Source organism: Nycticebus coucang, chromosome 4, assembly GCF_027406575.1.
Source record: "Nycticebus coucang isolate mNycCou1 chromosome 4, mNycCou1.pri, whole genome shotgun sequence".
NCBI lineage: Eukaryota > Metazoa > Chordata > Mammalia > Primates > Lorisidae > Nycticebus > Nycticebus coucang.
In genome coordinates this window covers 130,742,000-130,769,388 of record NC_069783.1, presented here as the reverse complement: position 1 = coordinate 130,769,388, position 27,389 = coordinate 130,742,000, and the positions used below count along the sequence as shown (strand labels likewise).

At 52.3% G+C, this 27,389-nt stretch overlaps 1 protein-coding gene across 7 annotated transcripts in view; it reads right to left on the bottom strand.

The window, feature by feature from the left end:
- Positions 1 to 27,389, bottom strand: part of MED15 (mediator complex subunit 15) — an 81,792-nt gene that overhangs the window by 4,323 nt on the left and 50,080 nt on the right. For 3 of the 7 annotated variants that reach the window (XM_053589189.1, XM_053589190.1, XM_053589194.1), the window contains 8 exons: positions 26,968 to 26,997; positions 25,039 to 25,248; positions 16,596 to 16,849; positions 15,222 to 15,539; positions 13,671 to 13,799; positions 8,810 to 8,929; positions 455 to 591; positions 211 to 338 (listed from right to left, as the gene is read on the bottom strand). In XM_053589189.1, coding sequence (XP_053445164.1) covers positions 211 to 338; positions 455 to 591; positions 8,810 to 8,929; positions 13,671 to 13,799; positions 15,222 to 15,539; positions 16,596 to 16,849; positions 25,039 to 25,248; positions 26,968 to 26,997 — 1,326 coding nt within the window. The remainder of the gene's footprint in view (positions 1 to 210; positions 339 to 454; positions 592 to 8,809; positions 8,930 to 13,670; positions 13,800 to 15,221; positions 15,540 to 16,595; positions 16,850 to 25,038; positions 25,249 to 26,967; positions 26,998 to 27,389) is intronic. The other 4 variants (XM_053589191.1, XM_053589192.1, XM_053589193.1 and 1 more) reach the window with 2 other exon arrangements.

Sequence of the window (27,389 nt, the reverse complement as noted above, 5' to 3'; positions counted from 1 at the left end):
GCAGGACACAGCCGGGCCAGGCCGCGGCCCCAGACCCTTAGGGGAGGCACTCGGGCTCCAAAGGCCCCTGAGCTCGAGTGTCTGGCATGGGCTGAGGCCTTGCAAAGGTGAGGGGCAATGCTCAGCACCCCAACCTGCCAGCCACATGCGGGTCCCACAGTGGGTTCTGGGCCTCAGGCTGCACCCACTCCCACCCCAGGCCTGACTTACCGGGGGTGTTTAAAGGTCCAGGTGAGGGGACGCTGAAGTTCTGTGGGGTGCGGGCTGTCACTGGACTCTGGGAGGGCTGCGGTGAGGGGCTGGGTAGGAAGCTACTGGGGCTCGGGGCGGGGCCGGAGCTGCAGCCAAGTGGAAGGGAGCATGTGTGAGCCAAGGTGTGTGGGGGGTGGGTGGGCAAGGGGTGGGAGGGAGCACCCTAAGGGCCAGAGGGAGGGGCACCCCTGGCTAGGCCTACCTGACATTGGAGTTGGGCTGAGAGCCGGGCTGGCCAGGCTGTGGGGATGGCTGGGGAGGAGGGGGCATCGACTGTGGGGTCTGCACCTGCTGGCCTGGCGATGGCGAGGACAACATAGGGAGGCTGCTCTGGCCCACCTGGAAGTGGAGGGGCTTAGCCGGCGCGCTGCCACCCACCTGCCTGCCTCTGTGCCACGTGCCCAGCACACACGCAGGCCCCTCCTTCTCAGGCCTCCCCACACACCTTGCCTTCTTCCAGATGCTGCCCAGACACACACAGTGGCACACACCCCACCTCTGAACAGAGCACACGGTGACCTGGTGGCTGGCAGGAGGGTCAGGTGGGCAGGCCCAGATCCAGGTGGGGGAGGGGGATGAGGACAGAGGCTGCTGAACTGGGACAGGCCCTGGTGTGGGAGGATGAGAGGAGCCCGGAGAGGCAAAGGCTTCGGCAGGCAGCAGCCTAGCCTGCTCTGCCATACCCCAGCTGGCCCGTGACACGTTCCTCTGGATCAATAAGGACCCTGATCTGCTGACTGGTGGGACTGTCTTCCCACACACTTCCACCAGCTTCACAGCCCCTAAGGCTGACCACACTAAGGAGAAGCCCAACAGCTCAGGCCATCTGTTACACTGGCTTGTCCAGTGGCCTGGCGGCTCCCAACCAGCTACAGGGTTGGTCTCAGGTCATGTCCTATCTGGACCTCTTGACTAGAGTGAGGCGGCCAGATCCGCATGTGCGCACCCACACTGGGCCATGCTGGGGCTAGCACCAGCCCACCTGAGTGCCAGCGATGCTGAGCCTGGTTCTGCACACAGGGAGGTGTGTGCTGTGAGACCTCAGAGGCCCCAGCCCTGCCTGCACAGTGGGGCTGCTCTCTGCTCCCCAAGTCACCAGCTGTTGGGTAGGGAAGCATGCAGTGTCCACACCAGGGACACCACTTTTTTTGTCTGTGAACTCCAAGGGATGAAACCACACTGCCTGGGCATCAGGGACAAGGATGTGGGAAACATCTTCACTTTCCAGGGGAGGAGCCCAGGTGGCAGCTCTGGAGCGGGAGGACACTGGCTGCTGGCCTAGGGTGGCTGGTGATGGCAGCATGAAGGCCCAGATGCTCATCAGCTTGGGGCTGGCATCACCCACACCCTAGCTGAGCGCCTGCTTTCTGGGAACCAGGCCCACACCCTCTCCCAGCTCCTAGACTGAGTGAGCATTCTCCAGGGGCGCTCACTCCTGACACTGCCCTGTCTGGAGCTATAGCTCACGCCTCCCCAGCCATGCGCTCCCTTCCCCACCTCCTACCCCCTACCATGCGCCTCTACCACAGATGGGAGCTCTGAGACAGGCCTGATGGCTGCTGCTTCCTCGGCTCCTTGAATTGAGGACCAGACCCAGATCCCACCAAGGAAACAGGGCACGCGTCCTCTTTACCGCCGGCCTGCCAGGCAGGAGAGGGCACAGCCGCACTTCCCTCTCTCAGTACCACCTGGACCAAGCTTCTGGAGTGAAATGCTAGTTCCCTTCTGTCTATTCCCACTGGGAGGGCCCAAAAGCTCACACAGGCTGCTCCTGGGGCCTCAGGTGCTGGGGGATGAGGGCCGAGGCACAGGGTACCACCCACGGCATGGTGCTTCCAGTACCCCTGGGCCCAAAGCCACTGGTCCAGTGGGATATCCACAGGTGGCTCCCATCACTCTGTGACCAAGACACTCTTAGGAACAGGACTCAGCTGCTAGGCTGGCCTCTGCCACATGGACTAAAATGGTGCAAGGAAACTCAAGCTGATGTCACAAGGCCAGAACCAGGGACTGGTGAGCAGGGGAGCACCGCATTTCTCCCAGGGAGTCCCAACCTTCATGGTGAGGGGCATACTGTGGGTCCTGGGGGGCCAGGGTTGGTGGCACGTCCTCTACCTTGTAAAGTGTGCTCCAGAATCAACCCAGGAATTAACAGAATCCCAGCACCAGAAAGTTCCACACAGAGGACCACAGACAGTACCAAGTAGTGGAAAAAAAAGGGTCCCTTGGCCCCCATGCCCAGCTCAGCCCATCCCAGCCCTGTTGGAGATGGCTCTCCCTGCGGTGAGTTCCCTCCTGAAGCCTCACCCTCACTCCCCTTCCTGTGACCTGTGCCCTCTCTGTGGTTACCCTCTACCTGTAGCCCAGAAGCCACCTCATAGCTTACCTTCTCTTCCTGCCTAAAGGTCAACCTTCCTCACCCCCACCTCTCCCCACCACCTGAGCACCCCACACCTGCCCCGGGAGTGCTCAGCCTCTCCCTGAGCAGAGAGTGTCCTTTCAGTAGACAGACAGCGCACGTCTGCAGCCTAGAGCTCAGTGCTTCTCTGAGAGGCAGTGAGGTACCAGCGAGGTGGCGGGGCACGGTCCACATTCCAAGCACAGGGAGAGAGGCATGTGCTACCCACAGGCTCTGCTATCTGTGAAGCTGCCCCTGGACACAAGGCAGCAGGTCTAAGGCATGGTGAGGAGAAGCCAGCAGGGCAGGGCAGGGTAGAACACCGAGGCCCAGCTAAGGGACTGCACCCTTGGGGAGGAACAGAGCCCCGCAGACTGTTCCAGGGAGGCCATCCCTTCCAGTGACCCTTTGGGAAATACTTGCAACATGCTGGATGTAGCTCCTTTCTGAGTCTTCTCTGTCCCTCCTAGACAGCAAGTACCCCCTACCCCAGAGCCACGATCTGCCCCACCTGTCCTCGGTATACCTGGGAGCCTGGCCTGAGTGTCATGCTTCTCCTCTCACCCTGACATAGCCTGGAGGCTTCCTTTTACACTCTGCCCAGGGCCCTGAGGCACATTGGCCTGCTTACTCTTCTGAGCCCCAGGAAGCTCAGCACCCCACGTTGGCTCCTGCAGTGGCTGTGTCACTGGCTGTGCTCATGGAGTCTCCAGGTATCCACCCAGGATGTGGGTCTACCTCGACTGTTCAGCTGTCCCAGGCCAAGGCAGCCAGTGGCCAGCAGAGCCCAGAGGACAGGAGGCTGAGAAGAGATTTCCGGCAAAGAAAATCTGCCATGGGTGCCTCTTCATTTCCAAGTGCAGGGAACCAAAATCAGGCTTTGGAGTGGCCTTTAGGTGTCAGCCTGAGCAGCTCAAGTGTCAAATCCCAAGTTGTTTCAGACAAACCTGGAAGGGGAAGCAGGTCCCCAAAGACTGAACTGGCTTAGCCAGGCGGCCACTGAGGCCATAAAGAAACCTCCCAGCTTCAGGCTTATGAGGAAGGGGGAGCTGGTGGCCTCTGCACAGTCAGAGAACAAGCCCCCCGCAGGGGAGCAGCCAAGGATGAGGGGACTGCTGCTCTGTGCTCTCAGGCCATGTTCCGTCTGTTACAGCTGCTAGCAAAAGCCATGGGACAAGATGTGCTCCTCCCAGGGGAGGAGCTTCTGAGCACCTGCCATGCGCGTTGCACCCCCCTCCCCACACCCCACCATGTGTCACCTGTACACATCACAGGGGAAACACAGGAGCCCAGGAGGAAGTGACTTGCTCAAAGTCACACATGAGTGTGTGGCGAGACCTCAGCAATGGTGGCAGAACCCACCTTCCTGGGAGAGGCCGGTGGTGGCCAAGTGGCTGCATCAGAATGCAAGAGATGCAGAGAGGAGGAGAGGCAGCGGGAAGGCGGGAGGAGGAGAAAGGCCAGTCTAGGCAGCCTCCTCCCACAGAGCAGCCTTGGACAAGGCTGGGGGCAGCAGCACACCTGCCAGGCACACCTGCAACTGCCCTTTGCTCCCAGCCCCGGCACTGAAGGTGTCTGCTGGAAGCACTCTTCAGGCCACAGCGGAACATGGGTCCCACTGTGAGGCTGCCTACTTAGGGCTTACCGAGGAAGTGCTACTCCAGCACTCGTTGGCGTAGAACCCTGCTTGGAAGTGGGAGTGTGAGGCATCCCCCCATGACAAAGACGCAGTTGTGGAACACTAGGACAGCGATAGGGCTGGGAGAGAAGCTGAGACCCCAGAAGGCCCATCTCAAGAAGAGCCCACAGGGCTCGACCTGTAATCCTAAGACTCTGGAAGGCTGAGGCAGGTGGACTGCTTGAGCTCAGGAGTTCAAGACTTAAGCAAGAGTTTTTCTACTAAAAATAGAAAAACTAGTTGGGAGTAGTGGTTGGTGCCTATAGTCCCAGCTACTTGGGAGGCTGAGGCAAGAGAATCGCGTAAGCCCAAGAGTTGGAAGTTGCTGTGAGCTGTGATACCACAACACTCTACCGAGTGCAACAAAGTGAGACTGTCTCAAAAAACAAAAACAAAAACAAAACAAGAGCCATGGAACACTTAACAGCTCCACCTTTCCTCTACCTGTTCTCTTAGACCCAATTTGCTGCCACAAGGAAAGAGCAAAAGCACTGGGGAGCACAAGCTCATTCTGCCTCACTGTCCTGACAAGGGACTGGACTAGAAGGACCCTCACACAGAAGCAGCTGCACACCATTCCTGCAAACAGCTTGTGGCCAGATGAATGGCCATGGTGTGTGGGTGCAGACTGCCTATGTCCCCAGGGTCAGCTCACGGCCAGGTGTACAGGAAGCTGGGAAGCCTGGTTCTCCAGTTCTGTCCTGCAGGACTGTGGGAAGGAGGCTCCCCTCCCCATGGGGGTGGCCAGGTCCAGACAGAACTACAGAGGCCACTTGGCAGTGGGGAGACGACCACTCCAGGGCTTCTGGCCACTGGCTTTTCTCTTCAAGCACCTTCAGGGCCTGCTTCCTCTCAGCTGGCAAGCACGAACGGGTATGCTTTACGGAGTCTTGCTCAGTTCTGTGCCTTCCTTTCCCTTTCCAGAAGTCCTGCAGCTTTCGTTCACTGCTGGGACCAGCAGTATTTCCTAAACGCTACATCTGTCTTCGCCCCCTGCCCACCGTGCTACTGGGAGGAACCTGGAGAATGAATCTGTGTGCAGTTAGTTAGCTGCCATCTTTTTTTTTTTTTTTTTTGCAGTTTTTGGTCAGGGCTGGGTTTGAACCTGCCACCTCCGGCATATGGGGCCGGTGCTCTACCCCTTTGAGCCACAGGCACTGCCCAGTTAGCTGCCATCTTAATGAGCTGGCTTTACCACTCACCCCACAAAATGCAGTGAGGACGAACCAGAACTCTCCACAACATTTCAGGCACTAACTTTTTTAGCTTTGTCTTTCTTTTCCTCTCTCTCCTCCCCTCCATCTAACTTCCTTGCCTGGGGCGGGGAGGTACCTACTTATTCCTAAAACTTGGGACAGACTTGATGTGGAGGGGGCAAGAAGGCTGGGAGGGAGGGAGAGGGTGGGTTTGGGGCCTGTGGGAGGGAGGGAGAGAAGGGATGTCTGTGAGAAGTCCAGGTGGAAGTGCCAGCAGCCGGGCTCAGGGGGAGTGGGAATCCCATAGCAGTGTGGGGAAGTCAAGGCCCAGGACAGAGCTTAGCACTTTGGGGGGCAGGAGAGCCTACTCAGGAGCATAGGAGTCCCCATAAACCAGGGTGGAGAGCGTAGCCATCAGCCCAGCAGGAACAGGGCACTGGGGGGCTTTCCAAAAGAATTTTGCTGATAGGCAAGGGGCTGGGGTTTCATGCGAGCCCTTGATTCTGAATGTGGCAGCTCTAAGGGCCCTCTCAGCCTGTGTAAGGGTGGAACTGGGACCATAGACATTCTGCCCACAAAGAACTGAGGCTGAGGCCTGACATGCACCAGACACTCAAAATGCTGGGGACTTCTTATTTTCATAAAAATTGGTCCTATGTGCCTTTGCTAAAGTCACCCCCCAGCCCCCAACAACTGAATCCCATGGACACTGAGCTAGAGGCTTTAGAAAAGGAGAAAAGCAGTCCCTCTCACGGAGCCAGGAGCCAAAGGTCGTAGGAAAGGAGACACCTGCCAGCAGCACCGAGCAGGCACCAGGGCACAGTGCGGCCTCCAGGCCACAGGCAGCTGTACCCTGGCTCTGTCTATTCTGGCTGTTTACCAGGAGATTCCAGCTACTTCTTCCCACAGTCCAACAACTACCAAAAAGGAGGTCAATGTCAAAGAACTCAAGCTCCAGTGAGTGACAAGCTATAAACGGCACACGTGGGGTGACCTGGGGGTTGGAGTGCAGGGAGGGTGAAAACTGAACATACCCGGTGGCACTTGTGGCTCAAGGAGTAGGGCGCCAGCCCCATATGCTGGAGGTGGTGGGTTCAAACCCAGCCCCAACCAAAAACTGCAACAACAAGAACAATAACAAAAAAATAAAAATAAAAACAAAGCTGTCAACAAACGGCAATGCCCATCCCCGCTCTGAGCGTGTGGCACAGGGCTGGGGCCGGTGGACTCCATTTCCTCCTCCCAGAATGGGGCTGCGTAGGTACCGCTGTTCAAGCCACAGTGTGGACACGTACTGATGATAGCTGTCTGCACACAGGGCCTTGGGAAAGGGCCGGGACTACTGTCTGAAGGACTGGAGATGTGTTTTCCCTATAACAGAAACTGAATTTTTTTTAGAGTCTCACTCTGTGCCCTGGGTAGATTGCCGTGGCATCATAGCTCACAACCACCTCAAACTCTTAGGCTCAAGGCATCCTCCTGCCTCAGCCTCGCAAATAGCTGGGACTATAGGCGCCTACCCTTATGCCCAGCTAGTTTTTTTCTTTTATTTTTTTGAGATAGAGCCTCAAGCTATCACCCTGGGTAGAATGCCGTGGCATCACAGCTCATAGCAACCTCCAACTCCTGGGCTCAAGTGATTCTCCTGCCTCTGCTTCCCAAGTAGCTGGGACTACAGGTGCCCACCACAACGCCCGGCTATGTTTTTGGTTGCAGCCGTCATTGTTGTTTGGTGGGCCCAGGCTGGATTTGAACCCACCACCTCAGGTGGATGTGGCTGGCGCCTTAGCTGCTTAAGCCATAGGCGCCAAGCCCCAGCTAGTTTTTCTATTGTTATTTATTTTTGAGACGGAATCTCAAGCTGTTGCCCTCGGTAGAGTGCTATGCTGTCACAGCTCACAGCAACCTCCAACTCTTGGGCTTAAGTGATTCTCTTGCTTCAGCCTCCCAAGTAGCTGGGACTACAGGCATCCGCCACAATGCCTGGCTATTTTTTGGTTGTAGTTGTCATTGTTGTTTAGCAGGCCCAGGCTGGATTCCAACCTGCCAGCTCTGGTATATGTGGCTGGTGCCCTTAAGCTGCTGAGCTATAGGCGCCGAGCCAGTTTTACTATTTTTAGTAGAGACAGTGTCTCATTCTTGTTCAGGCTGGTCTTGAGTTCCTGAGTTCAGGCAATCTATCTGCCTTGGCCTCCAAGAGTGCTGGGATTACAGGTGTAAGCCACCAGGCCCAGCCCAGAAACTGAATTTTAAGGGTCTTTTAATAAATCAGGTTTTCACAATAAACCTACTAAAATGGAAAGCCCACATAACTAGAGACCTTCACTACCATTTTATTTTCTGAATCCTAGAACAGTGCCTGGCACACAGAATGCATGTGACAACTATTTGTTAAATAAATGAACATATCAAGGAGTAATTCCAAATTTCAGACAGCACTGGAAGACTAGGACACAGAAGTCTAGCTCTCTCAGAATGGGAAGGCCCCTGTGTGGAGCTCTACGTGGGGCACGGTGAACGGCCCAGTGTAGCCAGTGCCACTCTCAGCCATGATGGCGCGTTCTGGAGTCTGTGCCTGTGGAAAACTGAGACCTTGAAATGGAACTGGTGTGACTGAGGAGCTGAATTTTTTAATAGAGACAAGACTTTGCTCTGTAACCCAGGCTGGAGTGCAGAGGTGTCATTATAGCTCACTGTAGCCTCTGACTCCTGGGCTCAAGTGATTCTCCTGCCTCAGCCTCCCAAGTAGCTGGGACTACAGATGTGTGGTGCTGTGCCCACCCAATTTTTCTATTTTTTGTAGAGACAGGGTCTCAATAAGTTGCCCAGGCTGGTCTCAAACTCATGGGCTCAAGCGCTCCTCCCCCTCTTGGACTCTCAAAGTGCTGGGATTATAGATGTGAGACACCTCTCCCAGCAGCATAACTATTAAAAAAAAAAAAAAATAGATAGGGCGGCTCCTGTGGCTCAACGGGTAGGGCGCCGGTCCCATATGCCGGAGGTGGCAGGTTCAAGCCCATCCCTGGCCAAAAAAAAAAAAAAAAAAAAAAAAAAAAAAAAAATAGATAGATAGATAGTGAGAGAGAGAGAAAGAGAGAGATATTTAATCATAGCCCCTCGAGAACCACAAACTGGCCTTGGCCTCCTAAGGAAAAAAAAGATATTTCACTGGACACTGGAAGCCACGGTGAGAGAAATCACTGCCGACGACAGGTGTGCTTTACAGGGGCTCTCAGGGGATGCCCTGAGCTCCCAGCTGAGCCCTGCGCGCTGCCCCGTAAATACCTGTGCCGTGGGCTGTCCGCCCACAAGGATGGAGCTCGACGGGACGGTGGACACAGCGGTGGTGGGCGGGAACCGGGCTCTTATGTGCATCCCACCTTGGGCCAAGGCTTCCGTGATCATCTTTGAGGACAGAGGGACAACAGACAAGGTGATCGCAACAAAGAAACGCAGAGCACGGCAGGTGGAGCATGTGTGGCCTCTTCAACACCGAGTGCCAAGGGTGCGGGGCCCTGGGCAGCTCAGAGTAGCCTCGGAGGGGAGGTTCCCCAACGTATCCAAGCACACAGCGCCTGCAGGCCCATGCAACACCACAACTCTGACAGTCACCAAGCTGCTGCTTCCAGGCCTTTCTAGTCTACTGGCCTCACTCCAGAAGTTGTCCTGAACATGCCTCTAAGCTGCTGACAGACCAGAATCTCACAGCCACAGAGCCATCACAGCCAAATTCCGAGGGCCAGGGGCAGTGTTTCCAGGTGACCAGGCTCCTGGGGACTCAACAGAGTATGTCCTATCAAAGCTATGAGAACTGTGACTGGGCATGGAGATGGAGGACAAGCTCAGGTCCATCTGTTCACAGCAGCACATGGCTACCCATCTCTCGGGTCCCAGACCATCTTCTTCTCCAGGCCTCTCTGAGACTGCTGGTCTTTGTATCTACCAAGGAACTGGTTTTTTGTTCTCTCTCTCTCTTTTTTCCTTTTTTTTGGTTTTTATTTATAACTCAAAACAGAAGAAGGTGGCAAGAGATGCCTGGGACTCTACCTCCTAGATGCGCAGAGATGACTGCAGAGGCAGGAGCTCCAGCCCAAGTGGGACCACTCCCCGTATCAATTCATGCTGCTTGAACTATAGAGGAAGCCGGGCAGGCTGAGCACTGCGATGGGTATGGGCCCAGCCACCTAAGTTGGGGGACAGAGCCTTAGCCTGGTCCCTGGAGAGCAGGACCTACAGGGCCTACGGGGTTTACATGCACCCAGAAAGTTACAAGCTGGAACCAACACCACGACCAAATTCAGAAAGAAAGTAGGACTGATTCATGGAAAAATAAACTTGTCCAGGATGATCTGGGCCATGAGCTCTGCACGGTGCTGCTAGGCTCCAGGGCATGCAGCGAGGTGTGACAGGGACAGGCTCCAACGGGAGAATAGCTACAGGGAGACATGTGGCCTCACACGCACTGCCATGCTCACACCCACAGGCACATGCAACAGGCACAGCAGACAGGGAGTGAGACAGCAAAGGAGATGCCAATCAGAGTCTCACACACTCCTGCAGCCAGAGCAATAAATGAACTTCCTATGGGTGGGTGAAGAAGCAATCGGGTGATGTCTGCCAAAATGTGGGCCCAGTCCTTGAAGAGCCCACCACCTACCACACTGTCATCAGAGTGTGAGGGCCCCAGAAAGCAAGCCCCCGCCTTGCCTACGTGGAGGGAAGGGCTGAAAGCAGCTCTCTGTTGGGCCCAGCTCTTGGCAGCACTGGGGGTTGGCAGGTGGGGAGAAGAGTCCATTTATAAGCAGCGATCGCACTCAGAGGAGCCTATTTGAGAACTCAGTGGCAGCTAACCACACTCCTTCCAGGAGGTAGAAAGGCCTAGATGATAGTCAGGAAGTATGAGAAGTGCGAATGTTTTTCCAGGAAAAAAAAATGAGAAGAAATGAAAAGCTTAAATCTAATTTGCTGCTGGCTGGTTTCCAAGTAACTGAGAACTCCTGATGAGATAAGCTCAAATTTCTCTTAAGGGTAAATGCCATGAAAACATCAGTCCTGTTTATGGAGTAGATGAGCCAGGCAGGCACCAAGCAGTACAGAGTCCTATGGGTATTTCTCTCTACTTCCCAGCACACACCTACCAGAAAGGACTCACACTGCACCCCCAGGCCTGGCTCTCTCCACTGCAGTCAGGATGCCGGGCCCAGAGGGAGAGAGGGTCTTCTAGGCCTGCCAAGGCTCAGCCAGAGAGCAGCCATGGATTAGTGCCCTGTGTGCACATCCACCGTGGAAATCTGACTGGATAACCATTTTTGGTAATGTATAAATTATAGTTGTTTTCATATACTAAAAGAATAGAAGGGCAGAAGACAAAATACAGAGACACATCCTGTCCTAGTTTTATAGAGAAATGAGTGTCCTTGTGGGTGATGTGCCCTCCTCAGCTATACAAGTAACATCAGATAAAAGAGAATCAGGTTTTGCAGCACAGGCTGAACCATTGTTCTACAATACTCAATCCCAGGTTGAGGGGTTGCCACCCTCACCATGGCATGGAGCGGGTGCCTCTTTCTGGTGCAGAGAGGGCGGGCTTGAGAGACAAGGAATGGAGGGCTGCCTGCCCGGGCCCTACCTCCTGCTTCCTGTTCCCTTGTCATGTGGCGGCTCGCACACACAGAGCCGCACACGCAGTCACCGTGTTCTGGTGTCAAAATGTGTGCATCACTCAGGGAGACCCAGTCTGTATTTTTGACCTCCTGGTTAGATGAACGGCTGACGGGATTTGAGGGCCCTCAAAATGACCCAGTGACTCACTTCTGAGAAGCTTCAGGAACAATCTACAACTCAGCCATGCATCAAGATACGCACCACTGGTAACAGCAAAAAACTGGAAATAACCTAGAGATCCAAGAACAAGATGATAATTAAGGACAGTAGGAGATATTCATAGAGGAACATCACACTCAAAATAATGCTGACCGGGGTTCCTGATTCCAGAACATTTTACTCTACGCTAACATGGAAGACACTGCACATAAAAAGCAGACAGCATGACCTCAACTAAGTGAGACCAGAAAGGACACCAATCTGTCTCTTCCACTGAAGTGTTCCTCTCACTTTTATTTCTCTCTACCTTCCACTTTCTACAGTTACCACAAACTTGTAAAAGCTTTGGGATCAGAGTATCATAGCCTCTTCTGGCCACTGCGCCAAAGGGCCATGAATCCAAAGATGCCTCTCCCAAGGGCTGCTGCACCTGAGTCACCTGACCACATGCCAGGGACCCTGCTTTTCAGAAACAGTGCAGTGAGGTCGGCCAACCAGCCCCCACCAAACCGCACTGTCCATAAGAAGGCAAGACCATGAGTTGAGAGAAAGCAGCAGAGCTCAAGGCCCCAGATGTTGGGGTGCTGCGCCAGACTGAAACACACGCCTCTGACCTGAACCATGTTCCTGGGCTTCCAGCGCAGGTGAACGAGGCTCCTTAAAACATCAATCCTACCTGCAATAAGAGGCACCGGGAGGACCCACATCCTACCACTCCCAAGAACGTGGTACTGGTAGCCTTTCCTGAGTTCCCACTGCAAGAAAGGTTGGGGCCCACCTTAGCTCTGCCTGCCACTAGCCCTCTGTACTCCACTTGGGCACAGAATATCACTTTGGAGGAGGCTGCCTATAGCCATACTCCCACACCAGCCACACGGAGACCTCAGCCCAGAATGAGGGGCGGACAGCACACAGGCTTGGTCTAGGGTGCCGAGCACACACAGCTGGCTTCCTGGTTCTGGAAGGTGATGTGGTGCCAGCCCCCTTGAGCCAGAGAGAAGCCTATGAACAAATCAGCAGATGGGCTCTCCTTAGCCGGACACTCTAACTGTTCTACAGTCACTTGCCTGCTCAAGACCGAGAAATGGAATGAAAAGGGAAGTTCTCACTTTGCTGCTGGGCCCAACCTGGGGTGCAAAAGTTTCCACAAAGTGTGGTCCCAGGATGGGGGAGGGAGGGTCATAAAGAGACAAGAGCAGGGGCTTCCACCAGCTACGGAGTCTCTACATGCCAATGCAGAAGGGCTCTGAACACACGCCACGTGCTCCCTCTCTACTAGAGACCCAGAGGGAGGCTCAGAGACTCACAATGAGACATCTGGGCAACTGGGTGACATGGGACCCTGGGCCCAGGCTGCTGAGTGCTGTGACAAGGGAGGCTGCTTGGATAGCCCCATTCTGCCAGATACCTCAGATTCTCTCCATTATCTTGATTCTCTCAGGCAGCTTCCCAAGTAAGGTGCCTAGCAAGGTGGTGAATGTCAACTCAGAGCATTACCGAGCCTCCCACAATAACACTTGACATGTGGCTGCGTACCCAGATGCCAAGCTCACAGTAAACCAATGGGGCAGGAGCATGGCTGACCTCGTGAGGACACCAAGGCACTGTCATGACGCCAGCTGTGGGCTGGGACCCAGCCACAGTCTTACATCGACCCACCTGTCCTTACTTTTCCACCAGTGTGAGACAGGAAAAATCGATGCCCCGCCTTGTCTCCTGCCTGTGGGTGAGGCAGGTCTATCAAAGAAGTCTTGGGGACCCTGGGTCTCCACTCCTCAGATGCTAGGGAAGACAAGGCCTCTTGTGTCCCACTGACCTCCACCCACAGAGTACAAGCACAGGAAGGCTCGGCACTGTGGAAGCAGCACACTTTTCATCACATAGTGCCCAGGGCCCTGAGCACAAGTCAGCACCGAGACATGCCCCCCTCCGCCCCATCCTTTTCCTGGTATCTAAAGAGCTGTCTTCCATCTGGGCCAACGTCGTACTCAATGCTCTAATGGAAGCCATGGTGAGGATGAAATTGTGGCACTTTTGGGTGCATGTTCTCTGAGATACTCAAGAGTGATGGGAAGGAGATGACGACGAAGGACCCTTGAGGAGAGATAAAAACACGCACGAGGCAGCTGGCAGGTCCTAAATATGACTGAACAGAGCTGGGTATCCCAGGGACCCCAGGGAGTCTCCAAGAGTATGCGAGAGAGGAGCCCGCAGTTCACTGACTCAGCCCTATCTGGACAGGGCTCTTGTTGGAGTGCTCCTGGCACAGGTGGACAGGCACCTGCTGGTGACCACATAAGCCCGTGGCCCCTAAGGCCCTCACCTGGACTCCAGGAGCCACCATCTGGGCAGCCTGAGCTGCCTGCACCGCCGTCTGCGGCTGCACCGGGGGCTGCGCCTGCTGCACTGGGGGCTGCGCCTGCGACTGTGGCACTACCATGGGAGGCCGGACCTTGAGGGACGAAGAGAAACGCAGTTTGGAGCAACTCGGGCAGAGACCAGAGCACCCACTACTCCTGTGGGAGGTCTGGAAACAGCCTTTCTTGAGATGAGGATGGGCTTTTCATGACTGCACTCGCTATGATGTCACCTCACTGGTCATCCCTGATCCCACAGCTCATAGGAGGCATCCCCCACCAGCCTGGCTGAGTTGGCACTGCTGAGCCCCACCTCCCCCAGCTTTGGCAAGAGGAAGGGCAACCCTCCTACTGGGATGACTCTCTCTACACACCTGCACGAGTTACCACTGCAAGCAGGGATGACTTCCAACACCAGGCATATGCCTCATCCTCTGGGCCAAGCACACTGATGGGCCAGGAGAGTCACTCAGCCCTGACTCTTTGAAGGAGACCAGGGCCGGCCGGCTAGCCAGCCTAGGTAGAACTAGACAGGTGAGTTTGGGAAACAAAGCCAGGTAGGAGAAGCAGGGCAACTGTGGGACCACTGGCTGGACAGGCCCCCAGAGGGACAAGCCAGGCAGTGCGCTAATTTCCAGGTGAATGGCAGTATATGCTCCCCACGACCCTCCTTGATGTCCAGCCTGCCTCTGTGGGGTCTTCTGTTCACTTGGACACTTAGCTCAGACATGGGCTCTGGCCCTACTCCACTGAATCCAATGAATCAAAAACAGAAAAAGTGGCCAGGTGCGGCAGCTCACACCTGTAATCCTATCCTTGTACTCTGGGATGCCGAGGCAGGTGGATTGCCTGAGCTCATGGGTTCAAGTCCAGCCTGAGCCAGAGTGAGAACTTGTCTCTAGATATAGCCGGGCATTATGGCAGGCGCCTGTAGTCCCAGCTACTCGGGAGGCTGAGGCAAGAGAATCACTTGAGCCCAAGAGTTTGAGGTTGTTGTGAGCTGTGATGCCACGGCACTCTACCAAAGGTGACAAAGTGAGACTGTCTCAAAACGTCTGCTGTTTCAACGTCATTGACTGGGTTTACTTTGTTCAGAGACTCACAATGAGACTGAAAGTAACAGAATTTCATATTATTAATATACTCCCTTCAAAATGTGGTAATGACAGAGCTGAAAGATGTTTGCTCAGAACAGGCGGCTGGCAAACCCCAATGGGCAACCAATGAGAGTATGTGTGGTGCCTATCGACCTGGTCACCCTTGACCTCACAGTGCACATGGACAATATTGGGATCAGTATCCAGGAGGCAGCGGTATCCATGCACACTCGCACGCAGCTCTCAGAATGTACATTCCCTCACTCCAGAGTCGGCAGGGCTGGCTGAGTCCTAGTGCTGGAAGCACAGGACATGATATCTTACAGCCAAAGCCTCGGAGACCACTGCTGATGGCCACTGTCTCCACACAACACTACGAAAAGGTCCACACACACCCCACTGTGGGTGGCAAGTACTCACAAATTTTAGCTGTTGCTGGGCATACAGCATTTGTCCAGGGAGGGCTTGAGCCTGCGACACCAGTGGCTGGGTCTGTGACTGTGGTGGGAGTTGGGATGGCTGGTTCTGAGCAACTGGAGGCTGCTGGGGCTGTGGTGGTGGCTGATGGTGCTGCGGGTGATGCATCTGCTGCAGCTGCTGGGGCAGCGCCTGGGAAGGGGGAGGCTGTGGCTGCTGCATTGGCGGCTGGGCCTGCAAAGCCTGCTGCTGCTGCTGTTGCTGCTGCTGTTGCTGCTGAAGCTGCAGCTGTGCCATCCGCTGCAGCTGCTGCTGCTGTATCTAGGGACAAAACAGCACTCAGCCACCATTCCTCAGCCTCTGGGCCACCGGCTCCTCCCTGTGCCAGCCGTGCCCCAGGAAGTTAGGTGAGTGCTGGCACAGCCTTCAAGGAGGCCTTGCTGGGCTGACCTCCCACTTGGGAAGGGGAGTGGCTCCCATAGAAGGGGTCTGGGCCAGTGCTGGCTATCTTCCTGATACTGAGGATACACCAAGTATGTGTCTGTGCTCTGGTCCCCAGAGGGTGTTCCACCCATAGATGGTTCAAGGAAGCATCTAGGTTTAGTAATGGGTGCCAATGAACAGGTGCATCTCCAAAGCAGCCAGAATAAAGTTTGGCAACCACAGGTACTGAAGCCTCTCCAGTGGTGCTCATGTTGTCCCTATGATGGTCAGCAGCTAGAGCCTTGTAATGACGGCCACCATCTGCTCATCAGGTTGAGGAGGAAAGGAGGGCTGGAGACGTACTGCCAGCTCAGGGGGCAAAGCCTCCAAGAGCCAGAAGGCTGGTGCACAGGGCCAGGAAGAATGGAGATGTGGAGAGGCCTTCTGGCACTTTCCTCCCTCAATTGTGACCTGCCCTGGTGGCGGACGCTTAGCAGGACTAGACTCTCCCTGTAATCCCTGGCACAGCGGGACAGATCCTGGTAAAAGGACTTCTGATGTGACAGCACCACTGCCCTACAGAAGATGGGCTGGAGACTGATTATCAATGAACCCATATACCCAGACACAGGGCAAATGGGGGCACACAGGTCTTTGAAAGAAATGCAGCATGGAAGTCTCAGCACATCTGCCTTCTTCTTGCTTTGGTCAGCTCTTGACATGAACTGGTTACAGCCTGCAGCTGCAGCACACAGCAAGCCTGCAGCCAGATAGCCATGCCCGGCTGAGAAGGTCTTTTTCTACAACTCAGGGAAGCCCATGGAAGCAGGTTGGCACCACGCCTACTGGGAAGACCCTCAGCTGCCTCTGGGCCCCCGCACTGTGGCTGACCCTGTCCAGCTCTCGGGGGCTGTGGAGGGAGGCTGAGAGCAACAGCAGTAAGCCTGGTGGTACCTGCTGCTGGTTTTGATGATGCAATTTAATCAGATGCTGCTGCTGTTGTTGCTGCTGCTGCTGGAGCTGCTGCTGTTGCTGCTGCTGCTGCACGACTGCCTGGAACTGCTGCTGCATGGCACTCTGCTGGGCCTGGAATTGCTGCTGCTGCTGCTGCTGCTGGAGCGCCACCTGCTGCTGCTGGAACTGCTGCTGCTGCTGCTGCTGCTGCTGTTGCTGCTGCTGGAGCGCCACCTGCTGGAGCTGCAGCTGGGCTGCAGGACATGGAGACCCCGAGTTGGCCGTAGCACTCCCTGGTGGCCAGTCCCCGAGACTCCCTGCCACTCTGCATAGTAAGGGGAACACCAGGTACAGGCCCCACTGCAGCTGCCACTGGGCAGACAGGAGGGTGTCCAGGCAGGGTTCATGCCTCCACTGAACACACAAAGAAAGACTGGAGATGGCATCTATGCATTGATTATGGAACTTACTGTCACAAATTACTCTATAATCCACGAGAGAACAACAGGCCAACCTGAAGGCCTGCCCTGGTGGCTTGCATCTGTAATTCCAGCACTCTGGGAGGCTGGGGTGGGTGGATCCCTTGAGGTCAAGAGTTTGAGACCAGCCTGAGCAAGAGGGAGACCCTGTCTCTACTAAAAACAGAAGAATTAGCTGGGCATGGTGGCGCGTGCCTGTAGTCCCAGCTACTTGGGAGGCTGAGGACACGGCACTCTAGCCTGGGCAACAGAGTGAGACTCTGTCTTTAAAAAAAAAAAAAAAAAAAAAAGTAAATAAAAAGAACAAGAAAAGGCCAACTGTATCTTTTATATGAATAAAAAGACCAGACTTTGGCAACCACTAATCTACTTTCTATCTCTACGGCTTTGTCTCTCTCTTCTGCACATTTCATATAAAAGACAAGAGACGATTTTGTGACTAGCTTCTTCTGCTTAGCACACTATTTACAAAGTTCCCCAATGTTGTGGCATGTACCAGCTTTATTTGCATTACTTTTTATTGATACATACTATTCCAGTACATGGATTTCCCACATTTTATCTATTCCTCAGCTGATGGATATATGCTCCCATTTTCTGGCTTTTTATGAATATTGCTGATATGAACAATTACAGGATTTTCTGTGGTAAGGTTTCTTTTGTGGAGAACATGAAAATGTTCTAAAATTGATTGTGGTGATGGCTGCCCAATTCTGTGCATTACACTGAAAACCACTGAATGGTGCACTTTTAGTGGGTGGGTCATACGCTAATGAGGGTTATATTACAACAAAGCTGTTACTAAAAAAAGGCATAACACAGAGATTCCTCGTACACTTTGCCCACAGTCCTCTAATGGTAAGATGTTGTAAAATTACAACACAACTAGGAGGTGTGCTCATTTGTGTGAGGGAGTACTAATTTCTACACAATCTTACCACTTGGGTGGGCTCAGCCACCACCTCAGTCAAGGCACTGAACTGTCCCTACCCAGAGGAGCCCTCATGCTGCCACCTGCCAGGGCAGCACAACCCGCAGCCCCCGCAGCAACTTGTGCTTCTCCATTTCTACAACTTTGCCATTTCAAAGTTACATACAGTATTTCAGAGTGATGTATGTAATTGGAACCATACGATATGAACCCTTTTGAGACCAGCTTATTACGTTCAGCATCATTCTCTGAAGACCACTCCGGTTGCTGCTGGACTGCTGGCTCCCTCCTTGCACTGCCAGAGTATTCCACAGAGGATTTAACGGTTCACGCAGACATCTGGGACGAATGCAGAATTGGGATACTACAAATAAAGCTACATACGGGTTTTTAGGACAAGTTTTCATTCTCTGGGCTAAATGCCTGAGTTTGATGCTGAGCTGCATGCTTCATCTCTGAGGATGCTGGACCATTTTAATCCTCACTAGCAACATACAGGTGATTCTGTTTCTCCATCTTCAGCATTTCATACTGTCATTATTTATTTTTGCTGTTCTCATAGCTATAAGAATTTTAAAATTTATTTTATTTCAGACTTCTAACTCTGTGCGATATTCAGTAAATGTGTATGACAATAATACTTGGAAGCTGTCTGAAACTGCTGAGGCTGTGTCGTGATTTATTTGTGTAAATACATTGTTTTATCATGTGCTTAAATAATTATTCATTACATATCTTCAGTCTTCCATAAATGGATAATTTTTTGTCTGCTTACCTATTACTATTACTAAAGATGAGAAGTAACATCTTTCTTCCCCATCTTTTATTTTCAAATCTTTTTTTTTTTTTGTAGAGGCAGAGTCTCACTTTATCGCCCTCGGTAGAGTGCCGTGGCGTCACACAGCTCACATCAACCTCCAACTCCTGGGCTTAGGTGATTCTCTTGCCTCAGCCTCCCTAGTAGCTGGGACTACAGGCGTCTGCCACAACACCCGGCTATTTTTTTGTTGCAGTTTGGCCGGGGCTGGGCTTGAACCCACCACCCTCGGTATATGGGGCCGGCGCCTTACCCACTGAGCCATAGGCACCGCCCTTATTTTCAAATCTTTTGGCCTGTTACATCGTAGGTGTGTACCTTGTAAGGATAACACGACCATACTGTTTCCCTTCATTTTTCTTCAATCTCACATGTCTTCTCTTTTAGTGGATTTTTCAACCTAATGCCATTTCTTTCCTTTTCTAAGCTTCTTTCTGAATTGCATTTTTGTCACATGGTTGAACTTTGGATTATCTTTAGGATTTTTTTTTTTTTTTAAACAGAGCCTCATGCTGTCGCCCTGGGTAGAGTGCTGCGGCATCACAGCTCACAGCAACCTCCAACTCTTGGGCTTAAGCGATTCTCTTACCTCAGCCTCCCAAGTAGCTGGAATTACAGGTGCCTGCCACAACGCCTGGCTATTCTTTGGTTACAGTTGTCACTGTTGCTTAGCAGACACTGGCCAGGTTCAAACCCACCATCCTAGATGTATGTGGCTGGTGCCCTTGCCGACTGAGCTATGGGCACCGCCCTATCTTTAGGATTTTTGTTCATTGGTTTATTTTTGCCTTATTCCCTTTTCTTCTATTTGAAATTTATGAATTATTTCTATTGTTTTATTTTTTTCAATTTTATCATCCATAGCTGATCAATATTTTAGCTTCTTTCCTTAATTTGAAGAAATTAGCTACAGTATAGCACAGAGAAGAGGATGTGGAAATGGGAAAACAGGTGTAAGCAGAGTGGAAGGTAAGATAAGACTAGTCATTTTTCAAAGTAGGATTGACACACACATGCCAGACCTGTTATTCATGAAATAGTTCCCTCCTGACTTCTATTTATTTCATTTTCTGTTGATCTTCTTAACTCTTCAGAGCAGACACAGCATTAAAATGCAGGACAGGTTTATGGCTAGGGAAAGCCCCTCTGAGCTAGGCTGCCTGGACTTCAACCCCAACTCTGTCACTGCTTATTGCCTCAGTTCCTTCTCTGTTAGAAAAAAAGACAATAGGCTGGGCTCGGTGGCTGACGCTTATAATCCCAGCACTCTGGGAGGCCGAGGCTGGCAGATCGCTTGAGCTCAGGAGTTTAAGACCAGCCTGAGGAAGAGTGAGACCCTATCTCTACTAAAACTAAAATAACTAGCTGGGTGTTGTAGTGGGCACACACAGTCCCACATATTCAGGAGGATGAGGTAAGAGGATCACCTGAGCCCAAGATTGAGGTTGCTGTGAGCTTTGAAGCCACAGCACTCTAGCCTGGGTGACAGAGTATCACTCTGTCTCAAAAAGAAAGAAAGAAAGAAAAGAAAAAAGACAGTAATCGTATCCACCCCTCACGCTGAACTAAGAATTAAATAATCTTTCATAAGTAAAACACTCACAATAGTGCTTGGAATGTGGCCGGTCTCTATGGAGGTTAGCTTGAGTACTATTACGTTATAGAGGTCATTTTTATTTGCCCCCAGGATTCCTGACCTTGTCACTGCTGACATTTGGACTCACAGGATTCTATGTTGCAGGGCACCTTCCTACACAGAGATGAAGAGGAGCATGTCTGGCTTCTACTGTGTGAGCAGCTCCACCCTCACTGTGACGCTGAAAGCATCTTCAGACATTTCCAGACATGGCCACACGTCTCCCATGCAGCAGAATCACTCCAGCAGAGAATCCCTTGTCTAGACTCGCACACGCCTATCACTGTCCATGCTCCATGTTTACTCTCCCATCTCACACCTTACATCATAAAAGGGTGACCAGAGACGCAAGAGGAGTCGGTAAGCAAATAAAAGGATGCGAGGTCGGACAATTAAGTTCGCAAACTCATCCCACCAGGAGTGCTACATACCTCACTGCTGAATGTGGTCACTGTGGCCCTTGGATGGCCACGGGGAACACTTCGGAGTGACAGCAGTGAGGATTAGCAATTAGGTACATAGCACTTTTTGTAGGATGAGTCCGCAAACTTAACCGACCTTGTATGTCCTTTAGAAAACCTTTCAGTGAAGGTCTCTTAGACTTGGTTTATCTAAAAATATTATACTTCTCCAGGTCCTTGAAAGAATCTTGCTGGCACACAACATTCTGCTATTCTCCTGACTCTACTGCTGAGCCTACTTATTCCTCCTTTCCAGGAATTGGCTATTTCTAAGATACTCTACTGGCCTCCGGTATTCTGCAGTCTCAGCAGTAGGTTGAAACCTGGATGCTTTTATTTAATTTGCTTGAGGCTGGCTAGGCTTTTCTCAGCCACTATCCCCCACATACTATTTTCTTCCACTCCATCCATTGGTCCTTCTGGGGCTCTGATTAGGTTCTGACAGACTTTCTTATCTTACCTTCCACTCTGCTTACACCTGTTTTCCCATTTCCACATCCTCTTCTCTGTGCTATACTGTAGCTAATTTCTTCAAACTTAGCTTCCGGTTCACAATCTTCCTTCAACTGTATCTAATCTGCTGTTCACTCATTCATTCATGCTTTCTTCTTTCAATAACTGTATTTCTCACCTTCCACAGGTTCCGTTCCATATCTGTTTGACTGGTTCTGTCAGTGCTTTACCCTTTCTTTCTACGTGTTGAGTCTACAGCCAGCATCTGAAACCTCCTGTATGTGTGGTCTCCGGCATGTCTCCACCTGTGTACTGCCTCCACCCGCTTTACGGTGTCTTCCTCTCCCTTCACGCCTGCTGATTCTGAATTGTGTGCTTACACATGTCTAGGGGCAACACCTGTAGCTCAGTGGGTAGGGTGCCAGACACATACACTGGGGTTGGCGGGTTTGAAACTGGCGTGAGCCAGCTAAAACAAGAATGACAACTGCAACAAAAATAGCCAGGTGTTGTGGCGGGCACCTGTAGTCCCTCCCAGCTACTTGGGAGGATGAGGCAAGAGAATTGCTTAAACCCAAGAGTTTGAGGTTGCTGTGAGCTGTGACACCATGGCCCTCTACCCAGGGTGACAGCTAGAGACTCTGTCTCCAAAAAAAAAAAAAAGGTGTTAGGAAGGGATAACAAATGCCCATCAGGCAATACAACCTACTTTACTATTTTAGGTAGGCCAGGAAGGCTAGGGGTCCAGCGTAATTGCAGCGGGATGTAGAAGTAGAGAACCCACTTCAATTTTCACTAACTGCCACATAGTAGACCAGGGCTTTGGGTAGCTGAAACAGGATGTGGGCCACGGTCAGACTGGGGAGTGGTAGACAGGATACCACAGCTTCACCACTGAGCTTCTGACAAAGAACAGCAGTTCTTCAAAACAAAGTCTCTGGAGAGGGATTACAAGTCAAGTCATGGGAGCACTCCAAACTCATGGCTTTTTTTTGGGGGGGGGAGGGCGTTTTCTTGTTTGTCTTTCCCCCCCCCCCCCAAGACAGTGTCTTATTATGTCACCCTCTGTAGAGTACCATAGTGTCACAGCTCACAGCAACCTCAAACTCTCAGGCTTAAGCAATTCTCTTGCCTCAGCTTACCAAGTAGCTGGGCCTACAGGTGTCCACCACAACACCCGGCTATTTTTTTGGTTGTAGTTGTCGTTGTTGTTTGGCAGGCCTAGGCTGGGTTCGAACCTGTCAGCTCTGGTGTATGTGGCTGGCACCCTAGCCACTGAGCTATAGGCACCAAGCCACATTTTATTTTACTTTATTTATTTATTTATTTATTTATTTATTTTTGAGACAGTCTCACTCTGTGGCCCTGGGTAGAGTGTCATGGTGTCATACCTCACAGCAACCTCAAACTCCTGGGTTTGAGCGATCCTCTTATCTCAGTATCTCGAGCAGCTGGGACTACAGGTGCCTGCCACAATGCCCAGCTACTTTTTCTATTTTTAGTAGAGGCAGGGTATTGCTCTTCCTCAGGCTGGCCTCAAACTCCTGAGCTCAGGCCATTAACCCATCTCAGCCTCCCAAGTTTTTGCTTTTTCTGAGACAGTGTCTTGCTCTAATGCCTGGGCTAGAGCACACTGGCATCATCACAGCTCACTGCAGCCTCCACCTTCTGGGTTCATCCCATCCTCTTGCTTCTACCTCCCAAATAGCTGGGCTTACAGGTGTGCACCATAAAGCCTGGCTGGCTAACTTTTCTTATGTTTAGTACAGACAAGGATCTTGCTAAGTTGCCTAGGCTGGTCTTAAATAGTGGCCTCAAGCAATCTCCCAGTCTCAGTCTCTCAAAAGTGCTAGGATTATAGGTATAAGCCATCGTGCCTGGCCCTAAATTTATACATTGAAAAATTACTTACTATAAAATATAAATGTATGATTAAAAAAAAAAAAAAACCCCAAATGGCACCCCAGAGTATAATGTGATAAGCAGCCAGAGCCAGCACCTCTGTGTATCCTTCCATTAACCCGCCCCAGTGTCTGTCAGGTGTGCTGATGAGAAGAGCAGAGCGTGGATGGAGACTGTGTCAGGATGGGAAAGTGAGCAAGTGCTCAGAGTTAGATGGCAAGGAGTCAGCAAGAGGAAGAGAATGAAGACCTGAGAAAGGAAGGGTGGCTAGGGATGAAGAACAAGTCGAGGCACGGGCAGGTGGGACTGAGGATGCCTTCAGCCTCTGACAAGAGGAAACCCAACAGAATGGGTGAGCAAGGAGGGGTGTGGAGCCGGGGGCTGTGACATGATACTGCCCTCTTTACAGGGTTACTGCGAGGGGTACATGAGAAAGAGACCCAAACACCGCGGCCTGTGCACAGATATCCACACAGCTTTATCTGTAATAGCCCCAAACTGGAAACAACTCAAATATTTCTCCAGGGTAAGTGGATAAACGAACTAGGGAACATCCATTCATGGAATATTACTTGACAACAAAGATGAACTATTGATAAAACCTGGATGGATCTCAAGGGCACCGGGATGAGTTTAGAAGTTACATATGGCACGATTCCACTCTGTAACATCTGCAAAGGACAGCACCATGGGCAGAGTGCAGATCAGCAGCAGCCAAGGGTCAGGGGTAGAGGGCGGGTCTGACTCTTCAGAGGTGCACACCAGAGTTGGCTGGTGCTGATGAGTTTGCCTGCTGATCGTGGTGATCACTTGATTCTATACATAACAAATCTCACACGACAATAAACACATTCAACCCAGGAAAGCACGTAAAAACTGTAACGTGTAAGCACATAATAACTTCTGAGTAAAGTCTCCACACCTGAGCTAGTAATACTGCCCCAACACCAATTTCTTGTTTCAACAATGTTCTACCTCAGACATTGCTGTTGGAGGCAGCTGGGTGAAGGGCACACAGGAGCTCTGTGCTTTCTGTAGCTTCCCATGATTCTTAAGCGATTTCAAAAATAAAGAGTTTTGGGTGGTGCCTGTGGCTCAAAGAGTAGGACTCTGGCCCCATGTGCTGGAGGTGACGGGTTCAAACCCAGCCCCCAGCCCCGGCCAAAAACTGCAGAAGAGTTTCATAAAGGGGTGAAAATCACTGAAGCACTCTGCAGTGGGCATAGCACATAGCGAAGTACTGATGAGAACCGGGCACATCAAGGTGGGTCCTAGGAACCAGAGAAAGGAGGTTTTCCACATCCCCTGACAGCAGCTCTGGTCCACCTGGGGCAGTGCATGAGGACAAGGGATCATGTCATACAGAGAAGCACAAGTAGGACAAAGCTCCTCCTCAGAGAAAAGGAAGTCTGATGACTCGCTGCAGGCCACACCCAGAGTGACCACCACGGAAGGGCAGTACCACAAGTAATGGCTCCTGCGGCTCAGGGCAACTGTGGGGCAGCTGAGAGCACCAGAGGCACACTGCTTCTATTTCAGCAATCCAGCCTCCTCGAGTCCTGCCCTCCTGCGCAGGGCTAGGAGGAGGTCCCGTCCCACCTCACCCTTCTGGCAGGTCAAAGAAGGCTTGGAGCCTTTTCTCTCTACACACAAAAAAGGTATTAATAAAAAGGCAGTGCTATCTGAAGCTCCTCCATGCTTTTCTTGATAACATAGGAAGAAAAGCAATAAAGAATTGTCACCTCCAGGAATTGCGGTACTCACTCTGTGGAGTTGCTGAAGACACAACAGCCATGCCATGCGGGGCCATCCCCGAGGTCCCAGGGGGTGGCTGCCCCGAGAGGGGCAACTGTCCCATGGCACCAAGGCCACCCATCCCGCCCAGGGACTGTCCTGGGCCCCGGGGAGGCATGCCGATTCCTGTGGCTCCTGTGGCGGGTCCACCAGTCAGGCTCTGGAGCGCATTCATTGGATCTGCAGGAACCCAAGGGCACAGAATCTCAGGAAAAGGCCTACCGAGCTGGGCACGGTTCTAATAGGGCTGTAGGGCTCACACAGACCTCCTCCCACCTAAAGGCTCAACACCCTCAAAGCCTTGAATGTTAATAGACCAAAGTCCTGAAGCCTCCCAGACACTGAGTCCCTTAAGAGCATGGCACATGTCCAGATCCCTAGCCCGGACCGTGCTAGGGTCCTATTAAGGGACGAACAACCCCTCTGATGCCTGCAGCTGAACTGAAGGTGGGCTGAGGCCTTGAGAGAAGGTGGCAATCCCTACCCTCCTGGCTGTCCAGCCCTCCTGCTGTGTGGACACACAGCGAGGCCTTCCATGGACAACAAAGTACAATGCCCATCTACACAGCAAGCGGGAACACAGTGGTTAGACCTGGGGTAAGGGGGAGTAGGCAGATACTCTCCCAGGAAGGGCACAAGAGTGCAGACACACCAGAGCCCCAACACTGTGCTGCTCAGCCAGCTCAGCATGGGCCCGTGTCCAGGGCCACCATGCCAGAGCAGTGAAGGTATGGGAGGGCTGCACATAGCACTGAAAGGCAAGATGCCAATCCTACCAGGTGAGCAGACATGGCCCACTGAGCAAATCCGTGGCTGAGAACAAGAGGCCCAATGCTGTGTGGGTTCATGGCAAATAGCTACCTGTGAGGTGTAGCTCAGCAGGGTTACCCTGTCACAGAACTGGGTGGCACCAAGGACCTCATGCTTCCACACCAAGGGGCTAATGCTTATCCACACACTCTTGACTGGCTGGGAGGCGGAGCCCACACAGGCTGGTGGCTAAGGCATGCGTGAGCAGCTGGCATTTGTGGTCCCACCGCCTAGAGCAAGGCAGACAGCTATGTGATGCTGGCACACTCCCTTCCTGCTCAGTGGAAAGCAGCCTAGAGCTGATAAACCCCTTCACTGGCAGCTTGGTCAGCAGAGACAGGGCTTAACTACAGGACCTCCCTTATGTGATAAAACCCTGATATGAAAAAACAGACTTCTAAACTTACAAAGAAACTTTTTTTTTTTTTTTTTGTAGAGACAGAGTCTCACTGTACTGCCCTCGGGTAGAGTGCCGTGGCGTCACACGGCTCACAGCAAACTCCTAACTCTTGGGCTTACGCGATTCTCTTGCCTCAGCCTCCCAAGCAGCTGGGACTACAGGCGCTCGCCACAACACCCGGCTATTTTTCTGTTGCAGTTTGGCCGGGGCGGGGTCCGAACCCGCCACCCTCGGCATATGGGGCCGGCGCCCTACTCACTGAGCCACAGGCGCCGCCCTACAAAGAAACTTTGTAATTTACTAAAAGGAATTCACAGCTCTTCTCTCAGAAATTCCACTACAGACTATTACACTGAATATACCATAGCGGTTCTCTCCCGGAGAGCTCAAAATGTTTAGATACCTTTTTAGCTTTTTGACTTTTTATCGTCTTTTTGCTGGGCAAGGATAGCATTTGTGTGAAATGGGCTAGGGAAGGAGGCATATCATCTAACTTCCCAGTTTGCAGGAAGACAAAGGGTGGAGGGAGACCAGGGCACAGCTAGCTGGCCTTCCCCTGCCAGAGGTCTTCCCTCTGTGGACATTCTCCTGCAGGGACAGGCCCATCCAGGCGCACAAGCACACACTCTCATTCCTGCCACCCCAAATCTGAGGCTGGGAAAAACTAATTCGAAAGGGAAAACTCTTACCACTGACGGAAGCTTGAGATTTCTTGTTATCTATGTAAAAACATAAATGAAAACCAAAGTAAACAAACTTTATATAACCACATATTTCCGTGGGTAGGTCAGTTCTGTAAGCTTTTGCCCAGAGGTTATTTGCTAAAACTGAGCTGACCCTGCCTAGAAACGAGGCAGACAGACCATGCTGCCTAAAACTCAGCGCCATGGAGTTCCTAGTATTCCATGGAACTAGGGGAGGGGTGTCTGCTCCTGGCAGACCTGAAACCACAAGGGATCTTGGGGCAGAGGGAACAGAGCCTCTCTGGGGTCAACCTGGAGCCTTGGAGAACTGCCCCCAGCGCTGAGGCACACTAGGGTCAGGGCTCTAGGTCTTCTCTTCCTTTCCTCCCTTCCAGGTTCAGGGTCTCAGCTCAGCTCTGAGCAACAAA